Here is a 14245-nt window from a genome sequence, read left to right on the forward strand (position 1 = left end):
TTTGTCCCTGTTACCATAAATAATGAGTCGGTGTCTGGCTTTTAGCTGCGAAAGAAAAAACTATTTCTTGAACTTTTTGTTCCTTTTATCTGGTTAATTTCATTCAATCTGCTTTAATTTACAAAATACTTCTTGTACCTTATTCCTCTCTTTGGTAACTAAAACCAAGATGTATTTGAAGAGATACTGCTGCGGAGGTTATATAGCTTATCTCTCATGATCTGTGTGCACTAAAGAACTCACTCCTGCAACTGCAGCACTTTAGCATGCTGGTCAGTATGAACCAGCTGTTATTTCCACATCCGTTAGCATGTAGCTATCTGGCATGAACCAAAATTTGGTAAAGAAAGGGTTTTTTTTTTTTTTTTTTGCTCATGGTAAGCTGATTTGTGCAAACATTTTAAAGTTTTCTAAATTAACAAATATCTGTTTAAAATTTCGGGTAAAATGAGTAAGTTCCAATAATGTAGTTTACTACAATCATTTTAGAATTGTTTAAGGAGTTTGGAGAGGTATAAAAAGGGACTGTAAAAAACTAACTTGTTTGTTTTTCTTTAGGTACATTGGTCAAAGCATTAAACCAGTTTTAGACTGTAGTTGCTGCATTCCTCATATGGGTCATCATGAACTACAGTACACAGTGTGTAGTGTAATATAAAATAGCCATGCTTGAAGTCTACATTATTAAAAATATCTTTATCAATTTTATGTCAAAATAAATGTTTTATATATCCAAAGTATTTTTGCCTTCTTACCTATAGTTTTAGTTCCCAATTATTTAAAAAAGAAAAAAGTTAGCCTGTGCTATGATTTGCATTCAATTTTCCTGAACTGCAAATCCACCTGATTTTTTGCTTTTTCAAAAAGCATGATTTACTATACATTAAAAACATAGCCATTCAAAGCTTACTGTCACAAAATTAACACCCACAATAACAAGACAATCACTGCCACTAAATAGTCTTTGAGACAATTCTTTAAAAATATTTACAATTCACAACAGGAATTTCTATCTGATTAAACATTCTTCTCATTTTTTCTTCTTAATATCATGTTTCAACATTTCAGGAAAAGGCATTTAGAATCCTCACCCCACCCTCCAATCCCCACTCCCACCCCCAAAAAGTTTAGACATTGTTTTGGTTTAAGCATTCATGCCCCAGCTAATTCTTTGCCATTAAATATGTAGCTCTTGGGAAATCAAAGAAAGGCTACGGCATGATTTTGTTCAGGTGGTCTGTGCTCACATAGCCACATGATGACAGAAACTCTTTGTCAGGCAAAGGCAAGGGTAAGGCAGTTGCGTTGAGTACCAGGCCCTGTGGAGATTGTACTATATGAATAGAGGTGTAGTCTGGGACAGGCATCTCAGAACTCAGAACGTGCTCTGCTGTCCCAGCCCTCCCAGCAGTAGTGGTAAGGCTTTCCGTGGTGATGTAAATGTCCTCCTGCTTAAAGCTTGGCTCTACATGTGATTCAACTTCCATGTGAGGAGCCACAGTGATGCACTTTTTGGCATCTGCCTCGCAGAAGTAGGCGTTGTCCATGATGAATTTTGCTTGGCAGAGTGAGACCACTTCTGGATGCATGTTGCACTGGGATATCCCTGCCTTATTCTTTTGGCCCGGGGAAAGGACCACACTCCCTGCTGGTGTGATGTCACTTACTTGGGCATAAAAGTCCATGTTTGCCAGTGAACTTGGATTGCTTGGCTGGGCATGGGCAGTGTGATGAGTTGACTCAGTTCCATCAGTGAGAAATGGTTGTGGTTTGCTTTCCATTGCTAGGATAACACTAGGCTGATGAGTAGCAGCGGAAGCATCATGAGAACGTGAGTTATTTTTATTCTTCTGGTCAAGGCACAAGAGATCTGCTTCCCCTTTTAACCTCTGTGGCCGAGCAACCTCTGCGGTACCGTCACATATGTCACTGACATTGAAATCAGTCTCCAGAATGTCAGGTTCATAACAGCTGGTACGACCAGAGTCATCGTCCTTTGCCCCAAGGATATTAAGTGATTTCTGATGGTCATTGCTTAGAAGTCTGTCTGTATCTGATCCTTCAGGCTTTTCATCAGGGTCATCAATATCTAGCTCAATAAATTCAACCCAAGAGTCATCGTTGTGGAATTCAGGTTTATAGTTATCATGAATGGCTAAGATTGTGTTCACTTCCTCTAATTTTCCTTCCTAGGAAACAAAGAAAATAAAGATCTATGAAAAGAAACTCAAAATAATTAAGTACTTTAGCAAATAACTTTCCAAGACTAATGATGGTTACAAATAAAAACAATAGTAACAAAAACATGTAACAACAAAAAATAAATTAATGCAGAACTTTTAAATACCTATGAAATTTTCATAATTAAAACATTTTTCATAATTAAAAAAAATCTTCTCCAGAAGATAGGGTACAAAAAAATCAAATGTAATACATATAGCTTGCAAAAAACTCTCCACCTGTGACAGTATTTTTTAGATGTCACTTAATTAGTGCTATCTACAGTTTAGATAGATTTGTTAATTACCTTGAGGAGATCTGGATCAATTCCTTTAATCTTTGGAACTGGAACTGGGGGCAAAATCAGCATCTTAATCCTTGAAAACAAATAAAATTTGGTTTGATGTATCTTAAAAGTTATACATTCTCTAATTTCAGAGATAATAAAGAAAAACTCTAGAAGAAAGAAAAAAACCCCAAAACAAAAAAAAAGCCCTCATCTATAGCCTATTTAAATAAAATGTGGTTTTCCTATAATCTTTTTTCTTTAATGCTCTTTTAATTGACATTCAAATTTAGTATTTGAGAGTGAGAAATTTAATTCCGTCTGAAGCCAATTTCCATGTTAGTTATAAGTAAGGTAATCTTAATGTACATCTCATCAGTAATTTGCAGAGAAAAGAAAAAGAGCCAAGCCATACGGAGCCAAAATTATCTGCATCCTTGAAAAAGGGTGCACTGGGATAAGTTAGCATCACACAGTTCATATTAATTATAAAATTATCTAAGATAATTTTATAAACCATGGTGTTACTGCAGGGGTTCATTTCAGATGGTACAGACTAAATTTGAACTATCTCTAACTAATCAGTATGGATTTATATACACAATTCTGTGATGCACTTACAGTTTCTGTTCCAAATATTTAAATTATTTTTTGATCCTAATTCATTTCAGTGTCTATCCTGCCTGTCTTGTGCCTTGTTGAATCTCCAGCACTTAGCACAATTGCTGGCACATGGAAGAAACTCAATAAACATTTATTGAATAAATTTGAATAAATCATTTATATATTTTGTTAATAGTGTAACTGAAGTTTATGTCTTAAACACTGTAGCTCAAAGATTATCCATTGCAACCAACTCATTTTATTGTTAAATATACTCTTAAATGTTCAGAGATGCCACTGTCGGGCAGGGGTGGTAACCTGATTTTTGGATGTTCCTCTCAGTGTGAGTGGATAGTCTATTTAATTAGAAACACATTTTCTGAATATATCCCACCTGCCATTTTACCTAATCCAAGGAATAAGCCAAACTGCATTTTGTAAGTTGTTTTGAGTAGCCTCCACTATGCTTACTCAGTGGGGCATATATTAAAACTTATTGTTACTGATTAACAGCCAATATAGAAATAAATAACTGCTATCATTTTCTGATGCTTCTGATAAACCAGACACCGTGCATTAAACTATGGGTTGGCAAATTATGGCCTGCAGGCCAAATCTGGCCCGCTACCTGTTTTTGTAGGTGAAGTTTTATTGGGATATAACCACATTCACTCATTTGTATATTGATTGTCTATGGCTGCTTTCATGCCACAGTGGCAGTTGAGTAGTGGTGACAGGCAGTAAGGCTCAAAAAGGCTAAAAATGTACTATCTGAATCTTTATAAGACAAGTTTGTTGACCCCTGCAATAACCATTTCTCTGAATCCTTACAACTACCAGGGAGACACAACTACATTTGTGCAAAGATTTGGAGAATTAGACAACATGTTTGAATCATGCACTAATAGTTGGCACAGCTGGGGCTCAAACTCAGAGTACTTGACTCCAAAACCCAGGCTCTTTGCCTCTCATGCTGATGTGTTATTTGGATCTGCATCTCCAAATGGACATTTCAAATTCCCCAAAATGTAAAGAGATGTGACATAACTCTAATTACAGGAAGCAAAAATTCCCCAGTGGCTAATGTTTGACTTTGTGATGTGTGGCTCTCCTTTCTGAAGAAGATAATGCATATAGGCATGTTAGTGGTTTTCTAGGATTTGTGGTGACCTTATGCCACAATGGCAGTCCCTAAAACATTAAGTGTCCAAACCACAGGTCATGCAAATGAATGAAGCAGGCCAGTTGCAATATCATTAGGTAGAATGAGGAAGGTGGCAAAGTGGAGAATGTATACCCTTCCCAAATGGGACAGCTGGATTTCCATGTCAGTACATGCTGCCAGGCAGGAATATCAGTCCATTTTCACTAGATCTTTCAGTTTTTAAAGATAACCCAGAAATCTGTATTTTTTTTTATGTGAAAACTCTATTTCATTACTCCAAAATTAAAACAAAATAAAATAAAATAAACATGGATCTTCAGTCTGAATTTGGCTGTCAGTTTGCAACTTCTGTTTTTATGCTGATTCAATTATGCCTTTCCTCAATTAGTAACAGCTCAAAGTCTGGGTGGGTCATATCATGGGAAGGAGTAGAGAGTAAAGATTACCTGGCTTGAAACTATGTTTGTGACTTTGCTATCATTTTATTTAAATACAAAATACACTATAAATTTTGCTAGAGTTGACTTAATTATCTGGGTTAAGACAGAGTGAAGTGGCTTGGATAATGAATTGTAGACTCAAAACTTCAAAGATATGTAGGACATGAAGCCGTTTTCAACTCTAGGTTTCAGGGAAAGACTGACATAAACACTTCATTCTTTGGAGTATCAATTTAATTGCTGGAATGACACATTCTTTCTATACCTGCTGACAACTATTTTCTACTATTTCCTTCTTTAATAGAACATGTGAATTTAGGTAATAAATGTTTTATGGGCAAATGAAAGAAAAAAATTAACTCTTTTCTACAAAAAACTAAATTTAGTAAATTTGGGAGTATAATAAAGATTTCAAATCAATGTTTCAATTTGATAATTTTGATCCAGCATTATAATTAAGAATTTCATTATTCACAGAAAACACTCTTTTAGATAAAGGTTAAGATATTTTCTTTGAAACCTTATTTGTGGAGAGGATGATTTTTTTTCTAAATATTGTTAGCTAATATAATTAAACAATGTAACAAATTTACTTGGCCTTCACAATGACACAAAATTGACAGCTAATGTTAAGAGTGAATTACTTTATATACATAGTGAACTTATCTACTGCAGTTATATTATAAATTAGCCCACCAACTATACAGATCAATGAACTCAAATTAATAACAGAATAATTTGGCTTTTTTGTTGTTGGCATTACTTAAATACATAAATTAATTAAAATCCTAAAAATACATTTATTTAATTATTTTCCCCCAAATAATTGAAAACTGTGTTGTCCTGATTTATAATACTGTAGTTATTTTGGTAAAGTAGAAATGTTGCTAGAAAGTTAGGTAAAAAATGAAATTCTACAGGGTGAATTTTGCTTTCTTGGTGGAGTACATTATAAAATTGGACATGAAACCCTAACCAAAAATAACTCTTTCTGCATTCAGTTGGAGACATTTAGCATGCTTGACACCTTAGAACTCTAGCATTCCAAGAATTCATCTTTCTAATACATTTATATTTTGAAGTTTACAAATGCTATATACTACCTTAAAAAACAAAAGCTTTTTCAATACATCCACATAGATCCCATTTTGATTTTAGATGCCATTTAGCTTCAACTGGAGAACTTGTTTTCAATTCTAAGTAGAGTGACCAATCATCTCGGTTGCCTGGAACTGAGGGATTTCCTGGGGCACAGGATTTTCAGTACTAAAACCAGGAGAGTTCCAGGAAACCTGGGAGTGTTACCCCAATTCTAGAAGAAGGAGCAAGATTAACCCACAGGACTTTAAAAATACCCAAAATGTAAGAAACTGGCAATCTGTACCAATCATCTTTCTGTATTTTGTATAAAGAAATTTACTGTAGGGGGTACTGAGTTTCTTTTAGGAAGACAAATAGAATGATAGCATGTCATGGCTCAAGGGAAATTTAAGGGCCATATAACCCATCACCTCATATTATCCACAAGAATATGGAGGCAGAGAGAGATTAAAGGACAAAAACAAGATCAAACAGCAGTGGCAGAATAATAATGGGAACCAAGTATTTTGACTCGAAGAGAAGGCCGAATGAAATATCTTCAAAATTATAATTTTAATTGTGTTTGCAAATGCAGGTGAAACACAAAATCAAAAATATCCAAATAATTTAAAAGAAACAAAAATTTAATTAAAATCACAGTCATATGAAGTCTATAAAGGTTTTACTAGATTCAATTATTTAGGTAGCTTTAGTTTGCCACTTAAATTTGCCTGTACATAAAGTCTGCATCAGACTTAGTTATGGGCTCAGTGATACCTTGGGGTACTGGAAGGAATGGGTCAACTTGTTAAGAACTTGAAAGGAACAGGTGGCTCTTAGATGGAAGTTTCATATCACAAGGTGTGCATAGACACTAGCCTAAGTCTGTGAATGTCCTACACAACTTCCCAATTAGAATCTAAACCTGTATGTTCTCTATGATGAACACAACAGATTGAGTTTTATATAGTTGTTATATGTATAACTGGAGATGAAGGTTTATGGGGTTAATGAAAATTTCTACTCATAATTTGCAAAAGAAAATATCAAATGACAAATGGAAACACACATGGAAATTGAAACAACCTGAAAAAACATATCAAAGAAGACTACTTCACACCTACCTTTGCTGTTTAGAAAATATGAATACAAATAGCATCACTGTGAGCCCAAATATTCCAAAGATGATAATTAAGAACCATGGAAACTGGGAATCTGAAACACATAAGAATATTTCACTCACAGAATTGAGAACAGTTGAAGCCAAGTTTACATTTCACTTCCCATTTTCACATAAAAATATTTCCTAATTTGTATTCATGTAGTCAAGACAGTGATTTCTCTTGATAGCTACTGAAACAGATTGCAATGCCTTAGGAATATTTTCTGTTCTAAGAACAACTCTGTCCACTTTGCAAATCCTTTCACATAGAAAAACATTTCAAAATAATTGGCACACAGTTAAAACACATCTTTTTAAAAAAATTAAACAAACTGCCTTAATCATCTTATGTGTCCAGGGAATATCATCAAAGTTTTCAGTTCTAGGAAAAAGGTATTGCTTTATTGGCACACCAACTTAATAATACCCGCTTGGTTCCTCTTTTGTTGTTTAAATGTGGTGATATTTTTTAGCCTCCACATTGAGAATGTATCAAAAAAATGAGGACAGAGTTTTTGTTCATAAATCATGACAGAAACTTCTTAGACATGCAGGACATATATTTCACAGTTTTAAATATACACAAATATAAATATATAATATAAAATACAAAAATGTAAAGAAACAAATAAATTTTTTGACAGAAAGATCACTACTGAGGCTCCCATCTTCAGATTTTATTATACAGTAGTTTGTAGCAGACTTGGGAAAATTTGTATATAAAACTTCTGTTTCACTCCTTAAGAATGTAAGTGCCTTGCAGTTACCTTGCAGTTGGTTCTCAGTGTTCTTACCAAAGTGGCAGAGACTAACCATGTTTTAATAAATGGTTGAATTTACTTCGTTACTTTATTAATAATAGGCTTTTATGCAGTAATATTCTTTCCTTATTTTATAAGTTATTCAATTCCCCCAGGGAGACATGATGGGTATTTTAAAGAATTAGTGGGGGAAAGAATGACATTTTGTATCTTGTGGTATCTATAATTTCACATCAATGACATATTCAGGAACATAAGATAAAGCTAGAGCTTCTTTTTTTTTGTTTGTTTTAACATGGAAGGAGAAGCTAGTTAAAAAAAAAAATCCATGCTAAGCAAATGAAATGCCACCACACTAAGACTAAAGGGCATGTGGCAATTGTACTTTTAAAACTAGAATTGTATTATATCAATTTAGAAAAAGTACAATTTAGAAAAAATAGTACTAAAGAGTTTTTTATTTCAGTGATATTTAGCATATGAGATTCTACCTGTACAGTAGATGCAGAAATATAATTTCTCTGTAGCTTGTGATTGTTTCATTAACAAACCACAGCTCCTCACATGGCCCTGTAAACCTGTGTTCACTGGAGATGGGTTATAGCAAATTTCCATTTGAGAGTGATAATATTATACACTTACTACTCATCATTTTTATTGTTATTATTTACTTTTTATTTATTTATTTTGTTAGTACCCATTATTAATCAGCATTCTTTATATCTGTATCTAAAAGTTTTAATTCTTTTACTGTGAATTCACAGGTCTCATTTTTTTTTTCCTTTTTGTCTTTTTTTTTACTGACCGGTAATGGGATTGCAACCCTCGGTGTTGCGCCCGCACCGCGCTCAGCCAGTGAGCGGGAACTGGTCTCCACATGGGATCTGAACCCTTGGCGGGAGCGCCTCCACGCTCTCAAGCGGTGCACTCTCCAGTGCACCACCGGGCCGGCCACAGGTCTCATTTTTAAAAACTTTAAGCATTTTCGTGGTTCTTCTATATCAGGTCTTCAGATGTTCACATCTCCTTTGAGCATGACTAGCACACTACTTATTAGGCCTTCCTCTAGGTAAAAGCCACACCTCTACTTTCTAAACCAATGAGCACCTGCCACTCACTACCTATGCTACTGACTCAATATTAGATTTTCTCTTAGATGCCACTTGTACTTCCACCCATACGGACACAGACTTTCTTTTCTAGGCATTAGAAAAACGTTTTGTTTTTCTGACTATAAGTTCAAAACAAACTCATTGTAGAAAATTTAGAAATATATAAACATATAAAGAAAAGAATCATGTGAAATTCCACTATCCAGAGATAACCACCATATTCCCCTCTCTAAACTTTCACCTACACCAGGACTTTTCTTGAATTAAATAATTTGGAAACTAGATCCTCCTGCTCGTGCAATGGATAATACCTGTCATAGATAATGAGCTTAGGTCTCTTACCCTTATCTTTGATGTTAATATATTTTGATGTAGACAACATGCTAACAGTGAAGGGGATGTATCAACTTTCCTATCACAAAAGCCTTGTTAGCTGCTATTTTAATCTTTTACTTTATTTTATTTTTACCTTCTTCACATGCAAATGGGATCATTTGAGGAAGTGTTACAGAGAGCACCTCACTGAACTCGCCATATTTTTCAGAGTTTCGTTGTCTGGATCTCAAACGCACTTCATATTCTTTATCCAGTTTCAAAGAGTACACTGGAACTGACGTTGACAATAAAGGGGCCATCTTTCAAGACAAAATATAAAAGATTATTGGCTGGAGAGTCAACAACTCAATGCAGTAAACTCTATAGATATTCCTCCATTTGTTTTCAGAATGAATTTCTACAAAGTGGGTAACATTTTAAAATGCACTGTGTGAATTTGCCATTTAAAGGAAGATTGAGGCAAATAATTACGTAAAGGATTATTTTGTCAAATGCATCACAGCCCTTAAATTTATTTTAGTATAATCCAAAGATGTGATAGACTTACTTAAAGAAATGCAGCTATGTCTTTGCATTAGGCTGTTAAATATTCTACTAAGATTAAAGCATAAAAGAATTATTATGAAGGCAGAACTATGAAGAAGACTACAGATATTTTGCCTACATATCCAGAATATTACTGTTTTGTAAGGAGAAAGATGTAAGAAAAGAAAACAAACAAACAAACAAACATATTTCCACACCAAAACAAATTATAGCCATAACCTAGTTACATATCTGTGTTCTTTGGAAATTCTGGGTAGTCATTCACATAATAATAGAAGTGGAAATGGTCCTAGAAAAATAACAGTTGTCTTTATTGAACTTTCAAATAATTTTATTGGAAGAAATGATATATCTAATCTGTTTGTTCTAAAAGGCTGAAAGCTATCTTAAGATAGTTCACTATTCAAAATCTGCAAAGAAAAGTCACTGGAGTTCTTTGATGATGATCAGGGTCTCACAACCCTTAAGCTCAGGATATTCCTTTACCTCCCCAGGGAAGGGTAGAGTAAGCCTATTAGACTTTTAAGACATATTGCTATCAAAGACCCAACTAGTGATGATGTTTTCCTCCTAGTCGAATACTTACAAACAGGTATTCAATTTGCTTTTCATGTATTTTTGGGTAGAACACCTTGTTCCTGTTTATAAAAAACTTGGAACACTCACTTTTTCAACAGCATGGAGTTTCATATAAATAAAATTCTCATAATTTTTTTAAATCAAAAGCTGAGCCTCCACCTTCCAAAACTAATTTATCATTCACCTTCATTAGTTTCTACTCACAGAGTGTATATATCATGTTTCTTCCCATGTGTATATGACACTGTGTGTGTGTTTTAAAATAACCTCTGAATATATGGGATATTTGCATGCCTAAAATGCTTTCTTTAAGCAGGATTCTGATCATTAATCTTACTTTATTATTTTTCTTGAAATATTTAAAAAAGTCTATTTTTCCATTCTTGAAGCCCCAAGTTCTCTCTTACTGTTACCAATGCTATTTCTTTGTAGATTTTGCTGATAACAGAACACAAAAGGGGCAATTAATGATTCCACCAGTGGCTCTCCTTTTATCTTCCCTCAACCCTACACAACAGACATACCAAACTCAAATTTTCTCTCCTACCATACTTAACCCTCCCACCTGCCTGTGTGGCACACCTATTTCCCATCCAATTCTCAGTGTGAGTATTGAGTATAGACGATATTCTAAGTCTTTGCTGGCACTTTTCCCACTCCACCTTGCCAGATAATACACTTCTTCTATTATTATATTTCACTGCTCAAATTTAACTACATACATCCTTCTATATTCCACTGCAAATTCCCTGAGAAAACTCATTATCTCTAATTTTCAAAGCTCAGCACAGTACCAGGTATACAGTGGGTGCTCAAAACATAGCCCAGACATTGCTAATAATTATATGCCATTTTTAAGTCTTTAAAAAACCAAAAGCTCCTGGTTTTGTAGGTAAGTAGTTGTAAGCAACTACACAGTCATTAGCATTAAAAAATGAGTATTTTTTCTGACCATGAAGGTATGAAACTATAAGTGTGTAACAGGAGGAATTTCAGAAAATTCACAAATACACAGAAATAAAACAACATCCTCCTGAACAACAAATGGGTCAAAGAAATTATTAAAAGGGAAATAAAAACATCTTGAGACAAATGGAAATGGAAACACAACATCTTAAAACTAAAAATGTAGTTCTAAGAGGCAAGTTTATAGCAACAAATACCTACATCAAAAAAGAGAAAACATCCCAAATAAATACCTAATGTTTTACCTCAAGGAACTAGAAAAAGAAAAACAAGCTAAGCCCTATCTTAATAGAAGGAAGAAAATAATTAAGATCAGAGAAGAAATAAATGAAATTAAGAATAAAGTAACAATGGGAAACATCAACGAAATCAGCAATTTTTTTTAAAGATAAAAAATCAACAAACTTTTAGCTAGGTTAATGAAGAAAAATAAGAGAAAGCTCAAATAAATAAAATTAGAAATGAATAAGGAGACATTACAACTGATACCACAGAAATACAAAGGATCATAAGAGACTACTATGAACAATTATATGCCAACAAATTGGATAAGCTAGAAGAAATGGATAAATTCCAAGACATATAGAACCTTCCAAGAGTGAATCATGAAGAAACAGAAAATCTGAACAGACCAATAGTGAGTAAGAAAATTTAATTGGTAATAAAAAGTCCCCAACAAAGAAAAGCCAAGGACTTGATAGCTTCACTACTAAATTCCACCAAATATTTAAAGAAGAATTAACATCAGTCCTTCACAAACTCTTCCAAAAACTTGAAGAAGAGGGGATACTTCCATACTTATTTTATGAGGCCAGTATTACCTTGATACTAAACAAGACAAATACACTACAAGAAAAGAAAATTACAGACAATATCCCTGATGAACATAGATGCAAAAATCCTCAACAATATACTAGCAAATTGAATTCAATAGCACATTAAAAGGACCATTCACATGATTAATGGTATTTATCCCAGGGATGCAAGGATAGTTCAACACACACAAATCTATAAATGTGATACACCACATTAACAGAATGAAGGACAAAATCATATGATCATCTCAATAGATGTATAAAAAGAATTTGATAAAATTCAACATCCTTTTATGATAAAAACTAACTTAGGTATAGAAGGAATGTACCTGAACACAATAAAGGCCATATATGACAAACCCACAGCTAATATCATACTGAACAGTAAAAAGTTGAAAGCTTTTTCTCTAAGATGAGAAAAAAGACAAAGGTGTCTGATCTTGCCACTTCTACTCATCATAATACTGAAAGTCCTAGCCAGAGCAATTAGGTAAAAGAAAGAAATAAAATAAATAAAAATAAAATCCACACTGGAAAGAAAAGTTAAATTGTCCCTATTTGTAGCTAACATGACCTCATATGTAGAAAGCCCTAGAGACTCCACCAAAAAACTGTTAGAACTAATAGACAAATTCAGTAGATTTCCAGGATGTAAAATAAACAAAAATTAGTAGCATTTCTATACACTAATAATGAACTATCCCAAGAAGAAATTTTTAAAAATTCCATTTGTGATAGCTACAAGAAAATTAAAAAATAAAATACTTAGGAATAAATTTAACCAAGGAAAAATCTGTATACTGAAAACTATAACATATTGATGAGAGAAATTGAAAAGGACACAAATAAATGGATAGATATCTTGTGTTCACAAAATTAAAGAATTAATATTGTTAAAATGTTCACACTACCCAGAGCAATCTATAGATTCAATGCAATCCCTATTAAAATTCCAATGATATTTTACACAGAAATAGAAAAACAATCATAAAACTCATATAGAAACACAAAAGACCCTGAATAGCCAAAGCAATCTTGAGCAAAAAGAACAGGTAGTATGGAAGCATCACATTACCTGACTTCAAAATATACTACAAAGGTATAGTAATGAAAACATCATCGTACCAGCATAAAAACAGACATATGGATCAAGGCAACAGAATAAAGAGCCTAGTAATAAATCCAGTCATTTACAGTCGATTGATTTTTGACGAAGATGCCAAGAACACAAAGGGGAAAGGATTGTCTCTTTAAGAAATGGTGTTGAGAAAACTGGGTATCCATATGCAGGAAAATGAAATTAGACCCTTATCTCATACCATATACATAAACTAACTCAAACTGGATTAAGGACTTAAATGCAAGCTCTGAAATGGTAAAACTACTAGAAATAATGATATGGGAAAAAGTTGTTGACATTGGTTTAAGCAGTGATTTTTTTGACTATGACCCTGAAAGCACAGACAACAAAAGGGAAAATGAATAAATGGGATTATATCTAACAAAAGCTTCTGCACAGCAAAGGAAACATTTAACAAAGTGAAGAGACAGTCTATGGAATGGGAGAAAATATCTGCAAACAATACATCTGTTAAGGGTTAATATCCAAAATATATAAGGAGCTCAAACAACTCAATAGCAAGAAAACAAATAACTATATGGTGAGAGGTATGGGTCTAGTTTCATTCTCCTACATATGGATATCCAATTATCCAAGCACCATTTGCTGGAGAGGCAGTCTCTTCCCCAGTGTATAGGCTTGGTGCCTTTGTCAAAGATCAGATGGCTGTAGGTGTATGGGTTGATTTCTGGATTCTCTATTCTATTCCATTGATCAGTGTGTCTGTTTTTATGCGAGTACCATACTGTTTTGGTTATTCTAGCTTTGTAGTATAGTTTAAAGTCAGGTAGTGTTATGCCTCCAGCTTTATTTTTTTTGCTCAGCATTGCTGTGGCTATGCGTGGTCTTTTGTTATTCCATATAAATGTCTGGATAGTTCTTTCCATTTCTGAGAAAAATGTCATTGGAATTTTGATGGGGATTGCATCAAATTTGTATATCGCTTTGGGAAATATGGACATTTTTACAATGTTGTTTCTTCCAATCCAAGAGCATAGGATATCTTTCCATCTTCTTGTGTCCTTTTAATTTATCTCAGCAGTGGTTTGTAGTT

The 14245-nt window shown here is 33.8% G+C and overlaps 1 protein-coding gene across 2 annotated transcripts in view; it reads right to left on the reverse strand.

Moving 5' to 3' along the window:
* Nucleotides 1–277: 277 nt before the first annotated feature.
* The window catches only part of GHR (growth hormone receptor), a 160474-nt gene continuing 146506 nt past the window's right edge, over nt 278–14245 (reverse strand). For both annotated transcript variants that reach the window (XM_008566695.1, XM_008566694.1), the window contains exons 6-9: nt 9299–9464; nt 6919–7009; nt 2528–2597; nt 278–2189 (exon numbers count right to left, since the gene is read on the reverse strand). In XM_008566695.1, coding sequence (XP_008564917.1) covers nt 1212–2189; nt 2528–2597; nt 6919–7009; nt 9299–9464 — 1305 coding nt within the window. In that variant the 3' untranslated portion in view covers nt 278–1211. The remainder of the gene's footprint in view (nt 2190–2527; nt 2598–6918; nt 7010–9298; nt 9465–14245) is intronic.

The sequence above is a fragment of the Galeopterus variegatus genome, unplaced genomic scaffold, assembly GCF_000696425.1.
Source record: "Galeopterus variegatus unplaced genomic scaffold, G_variegatus-3.0.2 Scaffold263, whole genome shotgun sequence".
Taxonomy (NCBI): Eukaryota; Metazoa; Chordata; class Mammalia; order Dermoptera; family Cynocephalidae; genus Galeopterus; species Galeopterus variegatus.